The sequence below is a fragment of the Carlito syrichta genome, unplaced genomic scaffold (genome assembly GCF_000164805.1).
Source record: "Carlito syrichta isolate Samal-C Ts95f unplaced genomic scaffold, Tarsius_syrichta-2.0.1 Scaffold304770, whole genome shotgun sequence".
NCBI classification, from domain to species: Eukaryota; Metazoa; Chordata; class Mammalia; order Primates; family Tarsiidae; genus Carlito; species Carlito syrichta.
Window position 1 is genome coordinate 443,263 of NW_007248866.1, and position 20,857 is coordinate 464,119.

The 20,857-nt window shown below is 53.0% G+C and overlaps 3 protein-coding genes and 1 long non-coding RNA gene across 12 annotated transcripts; 1 reads left to right on the plus strand and 3 right to left on the minus strand.

The window, feature by feature from the left end:
* Window positions 1-6,625: 6,625 nt before the first annotated feature.
* Window positions 6,626-10,675, minus strand: BCL6B (B-cell CLL/lymphoma 6B). Its single transcript, XM_008060937.2, has 9 exons — window positions 10,602-10,675; window positions 9,866-10,056; window positions 9,432-9,653; window positions 8,976-9,323; window positions 8,541-8,665; window positions 7,946-8,110; window positions 7,734-7,864; window positions 7,473-7,610; window positions 6,626-7,158 (listed from the first exon to the last, which is right to left on the minus strand). Exons 2-9 carry the CDS (start codon window positions 10,042-10,044, stop codon window positions 7,042-7,044), a joined length of 1,425 nt encoding a protein of 474 aa, XP_008059128.1. The 5' UTR covers window positions 10,045-10,056; window positions 10,602-10,675; the 3' UTR covers window positions 6,626-7,041.
* A 3,354-nt stretch (window positions 10,676-14,029) lies between these two features.
* LOC110595867 lies at window positions 14,030-17,888 on the plus strand. The gene is made up of 3 exons (XR_002482132.1): window positions 14,030-14,312; window positions 16,301-16,623; window positions 17,689-17,888. It is a non-coding gene; the product is annotated as an uncharacterized LOC110595867 (long non-coding RNA).
* On the minus strand, window positions 16,164-19,070 carry CUNH17orf49 (chromosome unknown C17orf49 homolog). Of its 8 annotated transcripts, none has more exons than XM_008060938.1 (6): window positions 18,812-19,070; window positions 18,531-18,625; window positions 17,831-17,932; window positions 16,994-17,184; window positions 16,679-16,783; window positions 16,164-16,434 (listed from the first exon to the last, which is right to left on the minus strand). In XM_008060938.1, the coding sequence occupies exons 1-6, from the start codon at window positions 18,830-18,832 to the stop codon at window positions 16,370-16,372; spliced, it is 579 nt and encodes a 192-aa protein (XP_008059129.1). In that variant the 5' UTR covers window positions 18,833-19,070; the 3' UTR covers window positions 16,164-16,369. The 8 variants fall into 8 exon arrangements, with proteins under 8 accessions (XP_008059129.1, XP_008059130.1, XP_008059131.1 ...); XM_008060939.1 differs by having other exon boundaries at window positions 16,166-16,430; window positions 18,812-18,954; XM_008060940.1 differs by lacking the exon at window positions 17,831-17,932 and having other exon boundaries at window positions 16,166-16,430; window positions 18,812-18,954.
* Window positions 19,071-19,158: 88 nt separating this feature from the next.
* RNASEK (ribonuclease K) lies at window positions 19,159-20,828 on the minus strand. 2 transcript variants are annotated; one of them, XM_021713851.1, is made up of 3 exons: window positions 20,675-20,828; window positions 19,931-20,007; window positions 19,159-19,528 (listed from the first exon to the last, which is right to left on the minus strand). In XM_021713851.1, exons 1-3 carry the CDS (start codon window positions 20,750-20,752, stop codon window positions 19,387-19,389), a joined length of 297 nt encoding a protein of 98 aa, XP_021569526.1. In that variant the 5' UTR covers window positions 20,753-20,828; the 3' UTR covers window positions 19,159-19,386. The 2 variants fall into 2 exon arrangements, with proteins under 2 accessions (XP_021569526.1, XP_021569527.1); XM_021713852.1 differs by lacking the exon at window positions 20,675-20,828 and adding an exon at window positions 20,162-20,425.
* Window positions 20,829-20,857: the final 29 nt, after the last annotated feature.

The following is a 20,857-nucleotide window of genomic DNA, read 5'->3' on the forward strand; positions in this document are numbered from 1 at the left end:
CCACCCACGGGGCGGCTTGGGGCCAAGGCGGGCTGAAGAGGCAGGTAAAGAGGAAGGTACAACGAGGCCGCGTGAGGCGCCTGCACCTCAAGGCGGGAGGGGGAGGGTGGCGATATAGGACTGGTGGCCAGGTCCGCGCTGGCCGGGCCCGCTGCGCCCGGGGGCGTGGCTCCGCTGGCTTGGAGCTGAGCGACTAGGCCTGGGCCAGAACCCGGGAGGCAGGGGGCGGGACTGGGTTTAGACCACACCCCTGGGGCGCGCCAGTCTCTGTTGGATTATCCATTTTATTGCTAGGATGTCAGCCACCTGGCCCCCCGGCCAACATCCATCTCCAGAGTTCGCCAATGAGCACGCGGGACTCCTGAGGAGGGAGCGGAGCCAGGAGGACAAGGCGGGATGTAAGCATTGTTCTGGACCCGGGCAGTGAATGGAGCGCATGCGTAAGGAGCAGGGCTGGGGCCCCACGTGACTCAGGGACCTACCAGGAAGCTACCAGAGTGCTTCCGCCTCCTGTTCACCTAGCCTACCAAACTCATCTACGTTTCAGCGACCAGACCTGCACGGGGCGGTTAGTCGTGGGTAAACTGGTTTTGGAGAGGAATGCACTCACTTGCTTATTGGCGAGGTCCAGGAATTGCAAGGTCCTGTGGGACGAGAAAGGGATCATGAGATGAGACGCAAATGAAATGCCTGGTGGAGCACCTGAGACCACTAATGCAGCCCCAAGAATCTAGAAGCCTGGATCAAAGGGTCAAAGACCAAGGACAAAGAGAAGAGGAATGAATTGTTAGACTCCTGGTGTCCACTTCTGTAATGGGAACTTGTCCCTGTCAGTTCTGTTCCCGCTAACAGGAAACCTACAGGTCAGAGACCAAAAATAACTGCAAAGAGGAAGGGCGGCTGTGAACTCACACAGGGCGCCACCAGTACCACCCACCTCTTCCTCAGTGGGGCTGGAACCTTTTCCTCTGCCCTCTAGTAACAACCACTTCCTAACCACCTTTTTTGATCTCATGTTAGGAGAGACTAAAGAGACAAACTATGACCCTGGCCACTGGAGCAATCAGCTTCTCCCACCCAACCAGTCCTTAGGCCTCCCCAGTCCCCATAACACTAATATGGCTTGGGTTTTCTGTTTCTTTATCATAAGTCAAGCTCCACAGGACTCTGACCTTGAAACCTTGGGCTCAAGGGTTTATACCTAGACCAGTGGAGGAAAGAGGCAAACAAGAAGATGGGGTGAGGAGGGAGGCCGTGTAGTCCTAAAAAGCATATTGAGCCTTGTAATTTTATATGGGGAAAACAAAAATAATTGTATCAAAAAACCCTATATATGTGTCTCTGTGTATTTTTTTTTTTGGTAGGTGAAGTAAAAACATTGGTGGGGAATATGCCGAAGATACAGAAATTGGTATAGCTGTATTACATAATGGTTAAGAGCCCAGCCTTTAGAATCAGATTATAGTTCAATCTTGACTAATTACTTATGAACTTGGTTAAGATATTGAACCTCTCAGTTGGTTTCCCCATCTGTAAATTGGGGATAATAATAACACCTACTTTTTAGGGTTGTCAGGGGGTTTAAAATAGAAAACCCAGCCTGGCATAGTGGCTCATGCCTATAATCCCAGTACTTTGAGAGGCTGAGGTAGGAGGGTTGCTTGAGCTCAGGAGTTCCAGACCAGCCTGGGCATAATAGTGAGACCATGTCTCTACAAAAAATAAAAAAGTTAGTCGGGCATGATGGCGCATACCTCTAGTCCCAGCCACTTGGGATGCTAAGGTGGGAGGACTGCCTGAGCCCAGGAGGTTGAAGCTATGGTGAACTGTGATCATGCCACTGTACTCCAGCTTGGGTGACAGAGACAAAAATAAATAAATAAATAGAAGAAGAAGAAAAAGAAAAGAAAATTCATGCACTAAAATGCTAAGTTTATGTCCTGACATGGCAAGATTACGTGAGAAATATTAGTTGGTCTTATCTTCAACAGAGATGTAGTGGGAGGCGAAAGAAGGTTTTAGTCTAGTTTTGCATTAAAATAAAAAATCGAATCCACATTATGGGTTTTAAAAGGCTGAGAAACAGCCATTGCTATTTCAGCCACTGCTAATTTGGAGGGTTTCCTCCAAAAACTCATGTTGAATCTTAATCCCAAGTGTGGCAGTACTGAGAGATGGAGCCTTAAGAGGTGATTGGATCATGAGGGCTCTGCCATTCATGGATTAATGGGTTAATGGATTAGTGGATTATCATGGGAGGAGAACTGGTAGCTTTATAAGAGGGAGACCTGAGCTAGCCATTAGTATGCTCAGCCCCCCCACCATCATGTGATGCCCTGTGCTACAGAGAGCTCCCGTTGGCAAGAAGATTCTCACCAGATGTGGTCACTTGACGTTGGACTTCACAGCCTCCCTAACTGTAAGAAATAAATTCTTTTTCTTTATACATTTCCTAGTTTCAGGTATTCTGTTACAAGCAACAGAAAATGGACTAAGAAAATTGTACAAAGAAGTGGGGTATTGCTGGTATTGAATACCTGAAAATGTGGAACTGGCTTTGGAACTGGGTAATGGGAAGAGGCTGGAAGAAGTCTACATTCTGGTGAGGTAGATAAAAAGACTGGGGAAAGTTTGGAATTCCTTAGAGATTGGTTAATTAATCATGACTAGAATGCTGATAGAAAGATGGATAGTAAAAGCCATTCTGACAAGGTTTCAGATGGAACTGAAGAACAAGGTATTGGAAACTGGAGTAAAGGCCATCCTTGTTATGAACTAGCAAAGAACTGCCAGAGTAGTTTGTGGAAGGCTGAACTTGAGAGTGATGAACTAGGGTATTTGGCAGAAGAGATTTCTATGCAGCAAAGTGCTGAGGCTGCATGGTTACTTGTGAGTGTACGGTGATCTGGTAGAGAAAAGGGAAACAGAGCGGAAAAAATTGGCAACTTCTCAGACTGTGGTTGAGAATGAAAGAGCGTTTTCTGTGGAGGAATTCAGGGTGTGGCCAAGATACCACTTGCTAAAAAGATTAGCATGGCTAAAAGGCAGCCAGATACTATTCCTCAAGAAAATGGAAGAAAATTCCTGAAGGCATTTCAGAGATCTTCAAGGCAGCCCCTCCCATCATAGGCCCAGAAGCTTCGGAGGGTAGAGTGGTTTCAGGGGACAGGCCCAGGGTACTCTCCACGGGCTTACCACCCAGGACTACCTTAGGACTCTACATCCCACACCCCAGTGAAGCTCTTTGCAGCCACTCCAGCTAGGTGGTGGCTTAAGTGGCAGTTCCGGAAGGTACAAATCATTGACCTTGGCAGTGTCCATGTGCTGCTAATTTTGTAAGCTTGCAGAAAGCAAGTTGCAGAGGCTTAGCAGCCTCCACAAAGGTTGCAAAGGATGTCACTGAAAGCCTGGGGGCCCAGGCAGAGACTTGTCACAGGGGTAGAGTCACCCCAGAGAGCTCCCATCAGAGCAATGCCAAGCAGAAATTTGTGGTTGGAGTTGCCATAGAGAATTCCTGCGAGGGATGCCTTTTGAAGCTGTGGAAGCAAGGTTACTGCAGAGTCCCCACTAGGGCAATGCCTGGTGAGCTGTGGGATCAGGACAGTCACCAGGGCCTCAGAACTGTGGAGTGAGAGGCAGCATGCAACGCCCACTTGGAAAACTCCCAGCACCAGACTCCAACCCTTATGTAAGAGCAGCCACAGGCGTTGCAACCCAGCAAAGCCTTGGGGACCCACTCCTCACCCCAGTGTGTCCACAAGGTGCCACATAGAGTCAAAAAGGTTATTCTCTAGCTTTAAGATGTAATGTCCGCCCTGCTGAGTTTGACTTGCTCGGGCCCTTTTACCCTTTCTTATTTCTCCCTTTTGGAATAAATGTGTACACCGTGCTTGTTCCCACCATTGTATTTTGGAAGTAGATAAATTGTTTTGATTTCAAGGCTCACAGACTTTGAACTTTTCTGTTGGTACTGGAATGAGTTAAGACTTTGGGGCTATGGGGATAGAATAAATGTATTTGTGAGGATATGAATTTGGGGGGCTGGGGCAGAATGCTATGGTTTGAATGTGTCCTCCAAAAACTCATGCTGAAACTTAATCCCCAGTGTGGCAGTATTGAGAGGTGGGGCCTTTAAGAGGTGATTGGATCATGAGGGCTCTGCCATTCATGGATCAATGGGTTATCATGGGAGGGGAGCTGGTAGCTTTATAAGACGAAGAGAGCTAGAACATTAGTATGCTCAGTCTCCTCGCCATGTGATGCCCCGTGCTGCTCATATCGGCAAGAAGACCCTCACCAGATGTGGACACTTGAACTTGGACTTCTCAGCCTCCGTAACTGTAAGAAATAAGTTCCTTTTCTTTATACACTTCCCAGTTTCAGGTATTCTATAGTAAGCAACAGAAAACAGACTAAGACAATCACAAACTATAATTGTTGGAGGGACATGCAGAGGCCATGTTAACTGACTTTTCCACAGATGAGGGATTTAAGGCCCAGAGAGAGGAACACCAGAATTAGTGACCTCTGCCCATTGGGCAGAACAGAGCTGTACTCCCAGCAAGCACACAGGACGGGAAAGGGTAGGAGAGACACATACATTGGGCCCTGGATTCCAAAATACCATTGCCAAGTGAGGGTGGGATTGGCATTTTGTTTCTAACCATGTAGTCTTCTCAGTGCTACCTACAGCCCCTGCTGTCCTTATGGGACCCGAATCCTATGCCTTTTCCTTGGTGATAAAGTTATGTCCCAAGTGTTAAGATCCCCAGCAGAAATGCATCCTCAGCCTCTTGGTATTACTGGTGGTTTCCTTATTTTTCTCTGCCGCTTCCACACCTCAGCAGGAAGTGACTTCAGAGCAGCAGGATGCAGGTGGCTCCGGAGAAACTTCATGAAGTCACTGGTTCCTACACAATGAGCCGGAAGGCAAGGGCAGGGAAGGGTAAAACAAGGACCATTTAAAATGACTGGTGGGATGGACAGTGGAATGGGCACTGAATCCAAGATGTTATCCAGGAGGGAAGATTCCCTCTTCCCCAGCTCCCAGATCCCCCCAGGCAAGAAGCCAGGACACAATAGGCAGCACAGAGAGGCTTCTTTATTCCAAGGATCTGATCTTGCAATATCTAACATTTCCACACCCAAGCATTCTCCACCTGCCTATCCAGACTGCTAAATAGAAATCATGGTTCCTTATCACATCCCTCTTCTGCCTTCCCTCCCTCCTTCTTCAATTCTGCAACGGAATGATTGAAACTATGGGAAAGAGAGATAAGTAGCTTTCTCACTAGTAGTAGCCACCAGTACTGACTTATCTCTGAAGTTTTATCCCACAAATGTAAAAGTCCTTCTTACTGTCCACTCTTGTCCTATAATCAAATAGGCCCCAGGGCAGCAAGGGACAGGACTATAAATCAAGGCTTCAGACTATCATCTAACATTCCAGAGACTCCACCCAGTCAAGAGGCAACACCATTCTTAACTTTCTACCCACCTGGCCCACACCAAAAAACGGTACCCATTAACCAATCTCTTAATTCTACCTGGAAACTTGGTCAACTAGAATGGGCCTTTGGCCCATCAGCTAGCCAATCTTTTAAACCTCTAATCCCAACAGTAATCCCAATCATAATCCCAAACTACAGCAAACCCAAAGAGGAACTCAGCCCCTTTTCTTTTTCTGTGGAAGTTTCTAATGCATTCACTGGTTCCAGACAGGAATGCAGTGATGGGAAAACTGAGTCACAGACTCAGTTTTTCTAAGGTAAGAAAGTTACCAAGCACTGTGACTTCTAGAGGCAAAGAGGTCTCTGGTATCTGGACACTTGCCAGAAGATGTCCAAATAAAAGGAAGAGAGGGCTCATTTCAGGTAGAGAGAACCCCAGGGAACATTCAAACCCAGACACCTCTGCAGTAAAAGACGGGTCCCAACTCTTTACCATCTAATCAAGGTAATGAGTTTTGTAATTCTCCCCTAAGTCATAACATTCATTGAGACTGGGCAGAGTCAGAAAATATCTCATCATCTCTGATAAGGAATTTCTGATCTCCTCCCACAGAGTGATCAGTTCAATGCTAAGAACAGATCCCAGTAGGAGGATTATGGGCTCAACTGAAGCTCCTGGGGGGCTCCACCATTATAGATGGATACAGTAGAGCCAAACCCAGGCAACCAGATTAATGGGACAGTTTAGGTTCTGGACCATATTGCAGGAAAGATTACCAGCCCCCACACCCACAGCCCCTCCAGGAGGCATTTATTATCTCCTTGTTGGGCTCACCGTGAAGGTTTCTATCACTCTTGAAGAAAAGAGAAAAGTCTAGATCCATTTCTAGCCCGCTAGAGAACCGACAGCATCCAGAATACCAGAGAGGGTTCCTGACCCAATTCCACAATCTCACATGTTTCCAGAGATACCCTAGAACAAATAAAGGTTCCAGACCTAGAATTAGAGGGGCAGAACACAGAGAACACCCCTTTCTCCATTTTAAACAAACAAGCAAACAAACAGGAGAAAGAACAATTCTAAAGATAAACATTACAACAATAATATAAAACACTTAAGCCAAAGGAGAGAGCCAAGAGCTAATAATCTCTGCCAGCAGAGCTGTGACCTCACCTGTTTTGGGTCACTTTTGACCACACTTGTGGAAGAGGGAAACACAATAGAATAAAGGCCCTGGTGCCACCCAAAGGCCTCAATAAATTATATTTACAGATAAACTGAATGCGATGGAGGCCACAGGTGGAAGGCTGTTCCCTTAAGGAAACCCAGCCTCCAGTCTCTCCCCTCCCCCAGCTAGCTCCCCACCTCAGAAACAATCTGAATTGTGGAAAGAGGTTTTGACCAGCAAAACAGAGACAGATCTAGCCCGGATCTGCCACCCCTGCTCTCCCCATCAAATTAAGGTGATGGCAATTTCTGATGCCGGAGTGGCCTTGCACACTGCTGTGCCCAAGCCTGACAGGGAAGCCAGGCCTACGCCTGCAGCTTTCCCGAGCCCGGGAAGCGAGTGGGGTCTGGGCCTGCGCTCAGCTAGGGCCCTCCCAGAATGTGGTAGTGCACTTTGGTGTTGGTAGCAGCTCCGTGTTTCTGACGCAGATGCAGCCGCAGTTGACTCTTGTGCCGGAAATGCAGGCCGCAGGGGTCGCACTGTGGGAAGACAGCTAGGTCAGGTACGCCCCATCCACAACCACCTTTTCGGTGTTGAGGGAGGGGGAACAGTCCAGCAATCCGCCAAAAATTAGCTTTCTAGCTCTCACGTCCTCCCAAATCCTCAGGGGCATAACGTCCAAGACCGCCCATCCCTATCCCCGGCCTCTGCCTCTTATTCGCTGGAACTTTTCCCGGTCACCGCCATTTCCAAGAGATCTAGGTACGGCAAAGCCCCCTCCTCTCAGAGCACCGCCCCTAAACAAAGGGGAGGTAATTCTAAGGCATCGGACCAGTCCAAGCCAGGTACCCACATGGTAAGGCTTCTCTCCGGTGTGGATGCGAACGTGGCTTTTGAGGGTCTGTAGGTGGCGGAAGCGGGTCCCGCAGGTGGGGCAAGGATAGGGCTTCTCCCCGGTGTGGATCAGCACGTGGGCCCGCAGATGCGCTACCTGGGACAGGAGACTTCAGACCGCGCCTCTGGGAGGGAGAGAATTCTCCCTATTGGCCCGCCCAGCCCCTCCCCTCCCCCTTGCCGATTTTCCTCTGAACCTGCTCAGGGGCGGGCTCCCTACCTGTACAAAGCGAGAGCCGCACGTCTCACACTTATAGGGCTTCTCTCCTGAATGGATGCGGCTGTGCGTTTTCAGGTTAGCCGGCCGGTTAAAACGGGCTCCGCAGACAGCGCAGTGGTAGGGCTTTTCCCCTGCAGGAAGAGAGGACGGAAGGTCAGGGATTGCCCCAGGACAGTGGTGGGCAAGAAAGCCAGGGCCCTTTCCTCCCCTACCTGTGTGCACGGTGCGGTGACTGGCCAGGTTGCCTTTGTAGCGAAAGGCAGACCGGCAGAGCTGACACTTGTAGGGCTTGTCTTCGTCCCCAAGAGCCAAAGGGTTCAACCCGGAAGAGCACCCAGCCACAGCCTCACAGTTTTGGCAGCTGAAAAATTCACTTCCTGGGAAGGGAGGTGGGTAATGACAACCATAGTTATGTAATGAGGGCTTCCTAGGTACCAGTGAATCCTCGAACAGTACAGTATATTTTATTTTCCCCAATTAACAGTCAAGTCTTCTGGGACTCATTTGACTTTCAAGGCCGAGTAATAAGAAGGTTATAAGTAAGATGAGTCAAGACCTGACTCTACATCTGACTCCAAACTCTGCTGCCTATTGGAAGCACCTGGGGAGCTTTAAAAAATAAATGATGTCTGGTTCCCACTCCCAGATATTTTGATATATGGGATGTGACCTGGGCAATGGGAGTTTTAAAAGCTGCCTAGATAATACTTATTTGCAGTACAGTTTAGAAACCACTGGAATAAGCCTTTTGGTCCAAACTGGCCTGGAGCAGCCACAGGAGAAGAGCCAGGAAAGAGGGGCTCTTACCTGGTGGTGGACGAGCCTGCTCAGAGGGTGATCCAGAGGTCTCCTGAGCTCCGGATGTGAGGAGATGGGGAGTATTGTCTGGAGCCCCACATTTGAACTGTACAGTGGCAGCAGTTGGAGACAGTCTAGGCAGATGGTAAGGCCCGGAGAAAAGGGTTAGGAGAAATTATATGGAGGGGAGCTCTCTTCTGGGGAATTTGGAGCCAAAGGCCTACCCTCTAAAGGTAAGCCAATATTGACCAATAAGCCACATCCACTGTGCTGCCAAAGTCCCACTCCACTGAATAAGCCTGGCCTCTGGCCAGCCCCCTAAGGTGGGCTGGTATCTCTAAAACCCACTCCCCATCTCCCTGCCTCCTGACTATGAAGGCCCAAATGGCTCTGCCTCCTACTGAGGCCAGCCTCTATACATTCTTGGGGTTCCAGAGTGTGTACCTGCTCCGGGGACCAGGAATGGGTCCTTCTTCACTACTGCTGCTGCTGGAGGCCTCATCTCCACTGGGGAGCCTGGCTTGGGGGCAAGGTTGACCAGAACTCTTCTCCCCCATCTGGCTTCCTGCTTGGGAGGCCTGAGAGTTTAGCACGATGTACTTGTATTTTTTCCAGTTGCAGGCCTTAGGGTCCGGGCTGGCTGGACTGGGAGGGCCTTGATTGCAGCTGCGAGACTCAGTAGGTGGGTCTGGGTGCCCTTCGGAGCGCCTGGGACTGCCTGGTGGAGGGACCGTTGGGGGTCTGGGAGGTTCTGCTTCCAGGGGCCGCAAGGAGATGCCCAGAGGTTCATAGCTGGGAAAAGTGTGATAAACATTAGTGCCATTTCCCAGTCTCTGCCTTTGCCATTGACACCTGGGGCACCACCTCACCCACGGAGAACTCTGAGCCTGGCTCCCTCACCTGGCCTGGATGAAGCGGTGGCATGCCTGGACCACATGTTCCATCTGTAAGTAGGTGGCAGCGGCAAGGACGGCCGGTGCGGTGGCCGGAGAGAGGCGCAGGCGCGAAGTGTACATGAAGTCCAGAAGAGGAGCGAAGCCTCTGGCTTCAGGACCCCCGGGGAGAGAGAGCACATCTACCCCCACTCCCGCACGGCCCCGGAAAATTGAATAGAAGAAGCCACTGCAGAGAGGGTAAATAAGTCGTGTGAGGGGTTGGGGAGCCAAGGGAGACACGCGCCCCTTTAGAAAGTCCCGCCTCCTCACGATCACCCCGCCCCCGATTCCTCGACGCTCCGCCTCATGCTTCCGAAAGCGTGCCCTCGCAACGGACTTATGGCTCCGCCCCTGTCCCATTTGGTCCCGCCCCAGCCCCGGGGGCCCCACCCCTCGAACCTGCAGGCGATGAGAACTGCCTTGTGCGCTCTGAGGGGTTGCCCGCCAACCAGCAGCGTGACGTCGGTGAGGATCCCACGCAGGCGCAACTCGTTCAGATTGCCCAGCACGTCGGAGGAGTGGCGCGTGAACTCGCGGACGTAGCCCAGCGCTCCCTCCGGGGCAGCGGTGGAGCCCATGGCGACGCAGGCCTGCAGATGCCGCGGGAAGGGCTCAGGGACCCAGGCAGTCCCGAGACGCCTTCCCTTCTCGGCCTGTTCTTCCCGAGGTGCGGCTAAAGTCAGGGGCCCCGATCCCCAGTCGCGGCACGCGCTCCTCACTCATCTTGTTCATTTTGCCCTCTATTACATCGTCTCTGCCTTCCCTCTTCTAGACCTCACAGCGTTTGGAGCCGGCCGAGGGTTCCCACATCGCCGCGTCGTTGGCGAGCGTGGGGAAGCCGGCGCCCAGCGCCCTGAGTCCGACTCCTAGCGCGCCTTCAGCACCCCCACTCCCCTGGGCTTCGCGGCCCGCTTGAGTCCCAGGGCCCGACTCTGCCTCGATCCCTCACAAAACCTGCGGTCCGCAACCCTCCAAATCCTAGTCAGAGCTTCCCTCCCTGAACCTACGGAAATCTGTGAATCCTGCCTAGCCCCTAGTCTAGCCCAATTTCTGCCACTCCGTCTTCCTACCATCAACGGGCCCCAGCCCTCTTCGGGGACGCAGGAGTCTGGATCCCTCAGTCTCTCGTTCTTACCCCTGTCCTGCAGGGGCTGAGGCTCCTCTTCTTGAGGGGGGCGGGGTCTCTCTCCCCTCTTGGCCCCGGCTCCTTTATCTGGCCGGGATGTCGGGGGCGGGGGTGGAGGTGGGGTGAACGCCTGGGTCTGTATCCTTCCTTCCTCCCCAGCTCTCCAGATGGCGAGCCCAGGGCGGGGTCTCCATCTAGAGGGCGGGACCTTAGAAACGTTGGGTGGTCGTAACGTGCGGGGTTCTGGGTCACTGAAGATGGAACCAAAGATGAAGCTATTAGACGTGCGGGAGGAGATATCCAGGTTGGAAATATAGGGAGCTTGAGTCGTCGGAGGGCCTGGGCCAGAGAAAATGTGTGTGTTGGCTTTTGGGAGGGGATGCCAGGAGCCTCCTGTGGCAGGAGAAAGTTCATAGAGCAAAACACCCCCTTCATATGTACTGTGTTAAGGGGAAACCCAACGAAGCCTCAGGTTTGGGGAGGTGATGGTGGGCTCCCTAGGGTCTCCAGCGGGAGGATGTGGTGTGAATGACAGGGTCCTTCAGCCGGGCCTGCAAAAAAAGGGGGGGGGGGAGGGCTCTGACCGGGCGGGGTAGGGAGAGGGCGGATATGATTTCTAGTTCGTTTCCTTTCATTGTCCTGCGACCGGACGGCTCCGCCAGCTGCTTCCCCTCGAGGAGGTGGGGAAAGCCCCGAGGTGGTGGTGGTGGTGGTGGTGGTGGTGGTGGGGTGGGGGAGTCGAGAGGCGCTCGGGAGATCTAGACCCCCAGCCTCTCGTTCCGACTCTCTTCTCAATCATTTTAGGGATCCAGAGAAACGGACTCCCGCCCAAAACCCGCTCGCTCTCCCCCAATCCCAGCTCACTAGGGCCTCTGGCACCCGCCCGTCGGCTACGCTTTGAGGCTGGCGGGACGCCGGGGTCCAGCGCGGCAAGTAGGCAAAGCGCGGCAATGCTTGTCTCCTTCCACGAGGGGGCGGACGAGCACCAGCCTCGTCTCGCCCATCGTGTCCGCCCGGCGGGGAGTGCGCCCAGACCTGGGCGTAGGATCGCTTTGGTCTGCGCACCTGAAACCTTTGGCCTGCTCCCCTTTGCGCTGGTTAATTCTGCACCTCTGTCTCCTAGGAGGGGACTAGAGTTGGGCGGAGGGAGGTAGACTTAGGGGACCGAGGGGGCTTTCCCCTTAGGCTGGGGTTCCACCTGAGGTGAGAAATCTGCAGCTTTGGGAGTGAGGGGAGTGGGTGCGATAAGAAGCAGGGCCTGAGCCTTGCTTTCTCTTCTAATTAAGTGAGGCACTGTTATCCAGACGTCTTTGGAGGTGGATTTTTATTGAACATTAAATATGAAAATTGGGTGGGGAAAACAGGGAGGAGGGAGAAAGGGTGGGAGGGCTTGGCAACCTCTAGTTTTAAGTCCCCAAACTGAGATACAAGCATGAGTCACATATTTTGTTTGGGGAGACCTTGGGGGAGACAAGGCTCATTTGGAGAGGGGTGCTAAAGCTGACTCCAGCTGCAAAGCGAGAGCTCCTCGAATTTGGGCTCAGGAGAGTATACAGTTGAACAGGAATGACTGACCATTGTTCTAGAGGCCTGGGGCCCTCCCCTTAGATTCAAGTGTGTTTTTATTTGAGTGTATGAAAGAACAGCTGAGGAACTGGGAACTGGGGACCACTAAGGATTCAGGATGGTGAAATGGATTTGAGATGTGAGGGTTACTTTGGTCTCTACCCAGCTTGGAGGTGTGAATTAGACTAGGGGCCCCCTGTTGTAACAGGATGGAGTGTTACCTGGTCAGTTGTGACGTGCTTGTTTATTATGGGGTGTTGGGTTGATTGGTTGTTATGGGCACTGTGGACTGCTTTCAGCCTTGAGTGCCTATGGTAAGTGTGAGGCATGGGGCTGATTTTGAACTACATTAGTTCTGGGGGTTCTGACACCCACAATATGGAGATTGTGCTCATCTTTGTCATCTTGGGCTATCAGAGGAGTGAAAGTACTCATACTGATTTGGGGGTACAGTCTGTTTTGGGGTGTCATATGAGTTTCAAGGCTCATATTAGATGGGGACATGAAATTCAATTTGGAGTTTTAAAGTTAGTTTGAAGTGCAACATAATAAGAAGCTGGGAGCAAGTTTGAATGTTTTCTGCGATTGGGGGGGCTCGGGGGGAGGAACAAAGTTTTATATTTGAATCTTGTGGAAACTCACTTTGAGGGGGGATATTCCTGTGTATGCATGAATAGCCAATGAGCTTTTGGGGGGGCGAGAAACAGGGTGAGGACCCCCAGGGTAGCAGACTAAAGTTTTGGGGTGTCTTTATTTGGGGATATTTTGTTATACTTTGGGTGCTTTTGGTGAAGCTGAGGGATGGATCATAAGGTGAGATTGATTTGGGGGTTCACTTAAGTTGGAGCACTATTTTGGTTTGGGATGTCTTTTGCTAATAGTTCCCTTTCCCCCATATCCTAGAAATTTCTTTCTTTAGTGAACCCCCAAATAAACCTAGGATTTGAAGGGAGAAAATTCGAAAGAAAGGGCGTGGTATTTCTTCTTATTACTCTGTGGCCTGGATAGATCTGAGGGAAAAAAATGGTTTTGGACTCTGAACCCCAATTTCTTAAGGGAGCACACTTCAGTTTAGGGGAAGGTGGAGGAAAATGGGGTGTCTCTTGACAAAGTGGACATCCCTGACCAGGGCAGTGCTGTTGGAACTGTGGCAAGGAGGGGTGGTGGTGGGGTACAAGGAGGTGATTCTTGTACCCTGATTTTTTGGGATAAGAACCCCAAACAGAAAGCATACAGAGGACTGGAAGTGTGGGTGAGATGCGGGTGGGGGGGAGGGGGTACTCCCAACGGCAGCAGGGGCTAGAGGGTAAGCCAGGCCAGCTCTTCATGCCTGGGTCCCTGCTCTCTTCGGCTCTCCTCCCCTCTCTCCCTCCCACCGCCCACCCCCCCAACCCAAGAAAAAAAAACTGCCTGTGCAACAGCAATGGCAGATTCCAATCCTCCAGGCTTTCCTAAACCACCACCGAGACCAGCCAGGGGGGAGGGGAAGGGAGGATCGGGCTTTCCTGCTTCCTTAAGACGGGGGCAATGAGCTTGACCTCCTGGCCCCTAGCCCTTTGAGGAGTGCCCCCCCCTGGTCTGGAAGCCAGGTGTCCTGGACCCTAGCCCCCGAGCGGGGGGGTCTGGAGAGACGGGGAGGAGGAAGGAGGGAGTGACTTCCAAAATTGGCATCGGGACAGAGCAGGGCTGGCGGGAGGCAGGCAAAAGAAGGAATTTTCCTGAAAAAACGGGGGTATCTGAGAACCCCAAATTTGGAGAGCTAGTCCAGGACTGTCTTCCCAACATCCTAGATTTTTTGGGGATTTTTTGGGGACCCTGGGACTCCTCTAGATGGGGTGAGGAATGTAGTGTTGGGGGAATCTGACTGGGGCATTGCAGCTGCCTCTCCCGCCGAGTTGGAGACGGATGGGCTGGGACGGGTTTTGGGGGGGTGTCCCCAATTCTGACTGGGAGTGGAGGAACCCCCTCCTGAGCTCTCTTGTGGGGGTCCCCTCTTCCCAGGGCACTCCCCAGTCCCTGAGCCAGCCGAGAGGAAGGAGGCCAGCGATGCGACTGGGGCGGCTCCTTTCTCCTGCACCCCAAATGTGAGGGATGCACCCCAAATTTTGCTCCTTTCAAAATAGGGGACCAGGATCTCAGGGGAGAGTAGCTGAGGTAAGTGGGGAGGAAAGTGTCCCCTGTTTTCAGGAGAGACGTGGCGGTCGGGGGGGAGGTTTGGAGGTGCGTGCTGGGGTGGGGTTGGGCTTTGTCAGTCTTGGAATTGGGGGGATAATTGGAGAAGCTTTTCTTATGTCCCTAAACTGCCACCCCCCCAGATGGAAACCAAAGGCTGAGACCAGAGAGTCCCCCAACATCCCCAGCCGTTAGGATAGTGTTTGATTTCTTTTACACCCCCACAAAGGCTCTGCCGAGGGTGGGAGCTGGGGGCAGCTGTTCAGTTTGGGGGCTATGGAGGGTGCAGTGAAGAGAAGGAGGCCTTGGCAGGGTTTGATGTAAAGCAGATAGGGGTCTAGGAGGAGGGTCTGGCATCCTCGGGAGCCTAAAAGGACTGCTTACTTACACCACCTTAGATCTTTTTGATTGCTAAGAGTTTTGGGGGGTGTGTCAGAAGGGGGGTGGTAAAAGGTGGGATGGGACATGGGAGGATAACTTTTGGGTTTTTGAGGGTGTTATTTTGATTTGCAGAAGGAATTTGGCCCTTGGATTTTGCTTTCTGGGGGGTGCTCTTAACAAACCAAGTCCTGGGCAGGAGAAAAAGGTTTAGGGAAGGCCTAGGGTGGGGGGTGGGGAGAAGCATGTTTGCCTCAGCTTAAACGTGGCTCTCTGGGGTGGGCCCTCCTGTCCTGATCTGGTGGATGGACTGATGGAGGTTGCTTTGGGGGTGGGGCTTGGGTCCTGAGGGGCCATGGTGTGGAGGAACAGCACTGGGGGTCGAACACCTGGCCCACAGGTTCAGATGGCCCTCTTCCTGGGCCCTGCTGCTCCCCTTTCCCCCTGGCCTCCATTTTCTGCCTTTGGCCTCCATCTTGTGGCAGGCCCAGGGCCCAGGGCGACTTCCGGCCCCCCTCTCCCAACCGTGTTCCGGCCCCACCACCTCTGGACTGCCAACTCCCAAGCCTGCTGTCCTTGGCCCTCTGTCTCTCCTTGCTTTTCTCTTGGGTTCTGACCCAGGGAGGGGAAGGACGGACACAGGAAGCCTTGGGTCCCTGCCCTTGCTGAGTCGGGAGGCAGTCTGTTGGTCCCCCCCAGTCATTCCCTCTTCTTCTGCCTCTGACCCCACCCTAGGGATCCCCTGAGCTGAGTTCCTACAGAGGGAAGATGGTCCAATCTCATCACACGATGAGCTCATCCCTAGGTCTCTCTCCTTCCAGTTGTCTGCTCAGCTCCTGACCCTGGTTCCTCCCAACTGCTTTTGGGGCATGTTTGCCTTTTCAGCCTTCTGTCCCCCTGCTCTTGGTGGTGGGGTCCTCCCAGCACTGCCTAGTGCTCTCTTCCTCTCAACCCACCCCAGTCCTGCTCCCGCCCCAGCAGCACACTGTGGTTTGTACGGCACTGTGGCCACGTCCAAACCACACTGTGGTGTTAGAGCGAGGGTGGGGGAGGCACCGCTGAGGCTTGGCCCTGGGAGGCCATCCTGGAGAAGCGACACAAAAAACATCTGGGGCCTGTGACAAACTTCTTGCCAGGTGGAGAACGGGTGGGGTATGAAAGCACTGGAAACAGCCCTCTAAAATTCCCAGGGTAGTCTCAGGAATACAGTCTGCCAGAGACCCTGGGAGTAAATTCTGCCTCCAGAGAGCAAAGTGGAGTCTTTGTTGCCCACACCCAGCTCTCCTGGCTCTAGCAGCACAGAAATATTGGCACCGGGAGGTGAGTCTGCCAATATTGGCTGTGCTGCTCCAGGCAGGGTGGCGAGAGCTACTGAGGGAGGGGCTGAGCCCCTGAGGGCTGAGGAGAGAAGAGGGAACAGCCTTCTCCAGTTAATAACGTTAAAGTGACAGTACCAAGCTGAGAGGAAAATCTTTATTATTTTCTGTATAAAAATGTCCATCAGGTGGAGGTCAAAGGCTTTGGGGGCAGATGCTTTTACAGGAACAGTAAGGTGGACAGCCCCACCAGCCTTTAGGCCCTCTCTTGTGCAGGCCTTGCTCAGAGTCCCAGGCAATCCACAGGTCCAGGATGAACGGTGTGAGGGGTCAGAGGTGGAAGGCTCAGCGGGAGAGTAGGGGAGGATCAGCAGAGGTCATGAGAAGGCCAGATTCCAGGGTCAGGCTGTCTGGAACAGGAAGTAAGATGGGCCGAGATGGAGCGAGCCCCAAGTATGCTTCCAAAGACAACTCCCACCTCCCTGAAACACCCTGCTACTTACTGACCCAGTCCCCTGCACTGTGTGTGAGAACACTGTCTCTCCCGAAGCCCCTGTACAAGGGAGGGGCTCCTGCTGAGACCCTCCCCTACCATCAAGGTGAACACTTCCTCCCCAACCCCTTTAGCTAGTATGGGGGGAGGAGGACTCCTACCCTGGTCGAAGTTGAGTTTCTTAGCTGGAGGAGTTTCTCCTAGCCCTTCAATGTCCACCAGGTCACTGTTGGCATCGGAGTCATTCAGAGCACTGAGTGTCACATCTGGGAGGGGGGCATAAGCTAGGTTCCAGGTTCCCCTGACTGCCTCCCATCCCCAGTTCCCCAAAGCTTTGTGCTTGCCCTCCCCTCTGCCCTTCTTTAGGAACCTCCACAGATCAGGAAAAGAAATTTGTCCATCTTTGACCAGGCCCAACTCTCTCTGAATCTCAGATAAGAACTTTATCCTCTAGGCAGCAACTCCACAGCCCTCACCAGCCTTCTGTTTCTTTATGGGGGGACCCCCGGCCTCAGGGACACTGGAGCTGCTGGGTGGAGGGGCAGCTGGAGGAGGTGACAAGACACCAGAGGCCATCTTCTTGGGCCCTTTCTTGGGTGACTCAGTTGGAAGGGGGATGCCAGAGTCTTCATATACCTTGCGTTTCACAGTGGCCTTTATCTGAGCCCTGAAGAGAAGAGACAGAAGGTTAGGAAAGGAGCCATCAGAGAGGCTAAGGGAAGAAGGGAGGGAAGGGAAGGAATTCTGGGAGCCCCTTCATAAAAATCTAGGTCAGGGCCCCGCTCCATTGTTAGGGCTCACCTTTTCCTGAAGATGTACACTCACTCAGGGTAGATGGAATGTGAAGAGTGGAGTTCTTGAACTGAGTAGTAGGAAAGGCCTATCTCCTAATTCTCTTGAATTAGGAGAGAGATATGGATGTGGAAGGCCATCAGTAAGGCTTGGTGATTTACAGGTAGATTGGGACTTATTGATCAATTAGTTCAGAATCACAGTATCTCTGGAAACACTGTAGTACGGTCTCCAAAGGTCTATATAAATAACCAGGGAACTCCCTATCAAATACAGTCATTTAGTATCTCAGGCAATCTAAAATCAAATTATTGGAAGGCCCTGATTACCACAGCACTTTAGGAACTTCTGACCAATTGTGACAATTCTATTCTTTCAGTCCTCAAGGGGATTCTAACAACTAGCAACAAAGTAGGAAAGAGGTTGAGCTGGAAAGGAGTTCTGAGGAAGATGGAACAATGGGTAAGGAGAAAGAAAGCTGCCCACCCCCCTTTTTCTGCCGGCCAGCCACCCTCCCTCACACTGTCCGTTCCTTGATGACACAGCTGATGTGATTAAGATCGTCCCCAAATCGCTTCACAGCAGCCCTCAGCATCTCTATCTCCGTCTCCGTCCACTTCGCACTGTCAGAAGGGGAGAGGGGGGAATAGCAAAAATGGAAGGAGGGTGTGGAGCCAGCCTACAGGCTATGCATTCCACAGCCAACCAGCCTCCTCCTCCCAATTTCTGGGGCCCATTTCAAGGATCCATAAAGAGGTCCTCTTTAAAAAAAAAAAAAAAAGTCTCAAGGCCCTGCAGGAACCCTGAGGACTCCCAGTGCAGGAACACTCTCTCCCCCATCAACGTTAAACAGCTGCTGTCAACAGCACACTGAACCCAGTTCAACAAGTAGGGGACTTACAGACAGTACCCCTGAACACAGTCTGCAGCAATCTGAGGGTATCGCATGAGTTGGGGTGGGTGGTAGTGGTTGGTGGTGGTTTGTGGCCTGCAGGTTCATAGCAGGGCAGAACTGTGAAATGAGTCCGGGTTATGTGCCTCAGTCTGTTTTCATCTGTCATTCATTCCCTCATTCAGCAATCTTTTATTAACACCTACTCTGCGCTGTGCCAGGCACAAACAGAAACTAACATCTGTCCCTGTTCTAGAGGGGGTCCGTGTCTGTGATTGAGTCCAAGCGTCGGCTCTCAAGCATCCACGTCCCAGTCCGGGCTCACGTACCCCGCGGGGGAAGAGTCGGCCACGGGATGCAGTTGCATCGTCAGCTCTCCGAGCTTCGTGAAGGCGGCGCCCGCCGCCGAGAAAATTTCTCCGACCTGGGGGCGGGGCAGCGTTACGGGGGGCCGGCGCACACCCTCCGCGCGGTCCAGTCCGAAGCCCCTAGCCCCACCCCAGGCTCAGCTCCCGCCCGCCCCCCGCCCGGGGCGGAAGAGCCGGGAGCCAAGTGGGGGACCCGCCCTCCCGTGGCCGCCAGGGAGCGCTGTCCGCGAGGGAGGTCGAACCTTTGTGGACGCTGACGTCATGGCCTCGCGCGCCTCCTCACGGAGACGCCGCCGCTGCCGCTACCACGCGAGCCGGGACCACGGAGAGCCGGGTGGCTGAATGGCTCCGGTTCCCGCGCAGGAAGTCCCGCCCTCCCGGCAGCTGACTGGCTCAAGCGCGGCCACGCCCCACCCCGCCAACCACAGTAGCTTTGATTGCCTCGGCGCTCCAAGGCAAGAGGTGGAAGCCACTGCCTCACTTCCGGCCGGCTTCACTCCACTTCCGTCCAGGGGCCGGTCTCCCCTTCGGAGGCTGGCCTCCAGCCTCAGCCCCGCGTCCACCCCTCACTCAGGCACAGACACAGGCGTAAGAGAGCAGATTCTCTTTATTTTGGTACGGAACAAACCAAGGGGGCCGGAGAGACAGGGAACGGCAGTCCCAGCCCCACTCCACCGCAGCTGGATGCCAGAGAAGTGATTCAGTCTCTAGGGAGATCCAGTCCCGCTGAGGGACACGTAAAGGGTGGGGGCGCGACCCAGGTGACGGGAGTCTTTAAATAGAGGAGGGGCCTGGAGAGGGGAGACGGGACCATGCTCTAGCGCACCATGTATTCTTTGCGCTTATTGAGCCGAATTTGGCAGACAGAGAAGGCTCCGAGGAGGAGGTAAAGGCTGGCGGCGATGAAACAGTTGTAGCTGACTTGCTCGTAAACGCTGTATATGTTCTGGGGGCCATTCCTGGGGTTGGGGATTAGGCAGAGAAGTGTCAAACATCATTAGCAATCAGGATTTACTGAGCACTTACTATGTGCCTGGCACTGATCTGAGCTCTCTGATGTGTATCATCTCATTCAGTCTTCTTGACCATTCTGTTATGGTCTATTATAGAACCCATTTTGCAGCGGTAGGCCGAGGCACAAAGAAGTAAAATACTTAAAGAAGCCATACCTAAAGTGATGGGATGGCCGCTGAGGTCTGACTCTCAAGACTGCTCCTAACTACATTATGAAGAAAGCAGCTCTCTTCTCCCAGCTCCCTAACCTCGGAGCCCCAAGCATCCACCCTTCCAAACGTTAATTTTGACCTTAGGCTTAGCCACCCACCTGCTCCCAGCACCACCTCCTCCACCCGACTACTTACTCAAAATCTTTCTCCGTTAGGGGAACGTCCTCAATTAACACAGCGGAATGGACATTGAAAAATATTCCAAGCATTATCTGAAAAAAGGGAATGGGTTGAACTCAGCCACCTAACTTCCTGTTTCCTCCCTAAACCCCTCCCATTTCTAATGTTGCCACAACGCCCAGGCCTGGGATGAAGCAGAACGAGGTAGGATCAAGGGTGGTTATTGCTGGATTCAGACTCAGCCACCTGGAATAGGGCATGAGGTGGTGACACTGAAACAAGTGGCTGGTGCAAGGGCAGGAACAGTGCACAGCACATCTCTCCCAGGAACTCAGATTATCCTCCCCAGAGGCGTCATTATCACGGGACAATGCGGAAGAGGTGAGGGAGAACCGGCACTTCCTATTATTTCTTCTTTAAGTAGGGGCGGGTAGAGTCCCGGGGAAACAAGGCCAGGTATCCACTTCGGGAACAAGCACTCTCTTTCGCCCTATATCCTCCACTCGACTCAAGCATCTCTCAGGAACGCACCTCTTTCTCTTACTTAGAAGGGTCTCAGAATTTGCCAGCCCAGCTCCTCCCATTTCAGGCTCCACTTCCCTTATCATTCAACTTCAGTTGCTCTCCAGCAGCCAGTTGATCAACCAGCCCCTCCAGCCTGCCCGCTGTTTTCCAAGGCCTGGAATTTACCAGCCTTTCAGCCCTCCAGCCCAGGAGTCCCTGAGGCCCTGTCCGATTCTCGCCGGGGAGTCCCCTCACCAACATGATCACTCCCCAGGCGCTGAGGACGATGCCGCAGGCGGCCAGCTTCGGCCCACAGCACAGGAGCGACGCCATAAAGAACGGGGTCGAGGATTGCCGAGGTGTGAGCAAGGTGGAAAGCCGTGAGGAAGCTCTGGTTGCCCCGGAAGGGTTTCCAGAGGGGGCGTGGTCTCGGGGCCA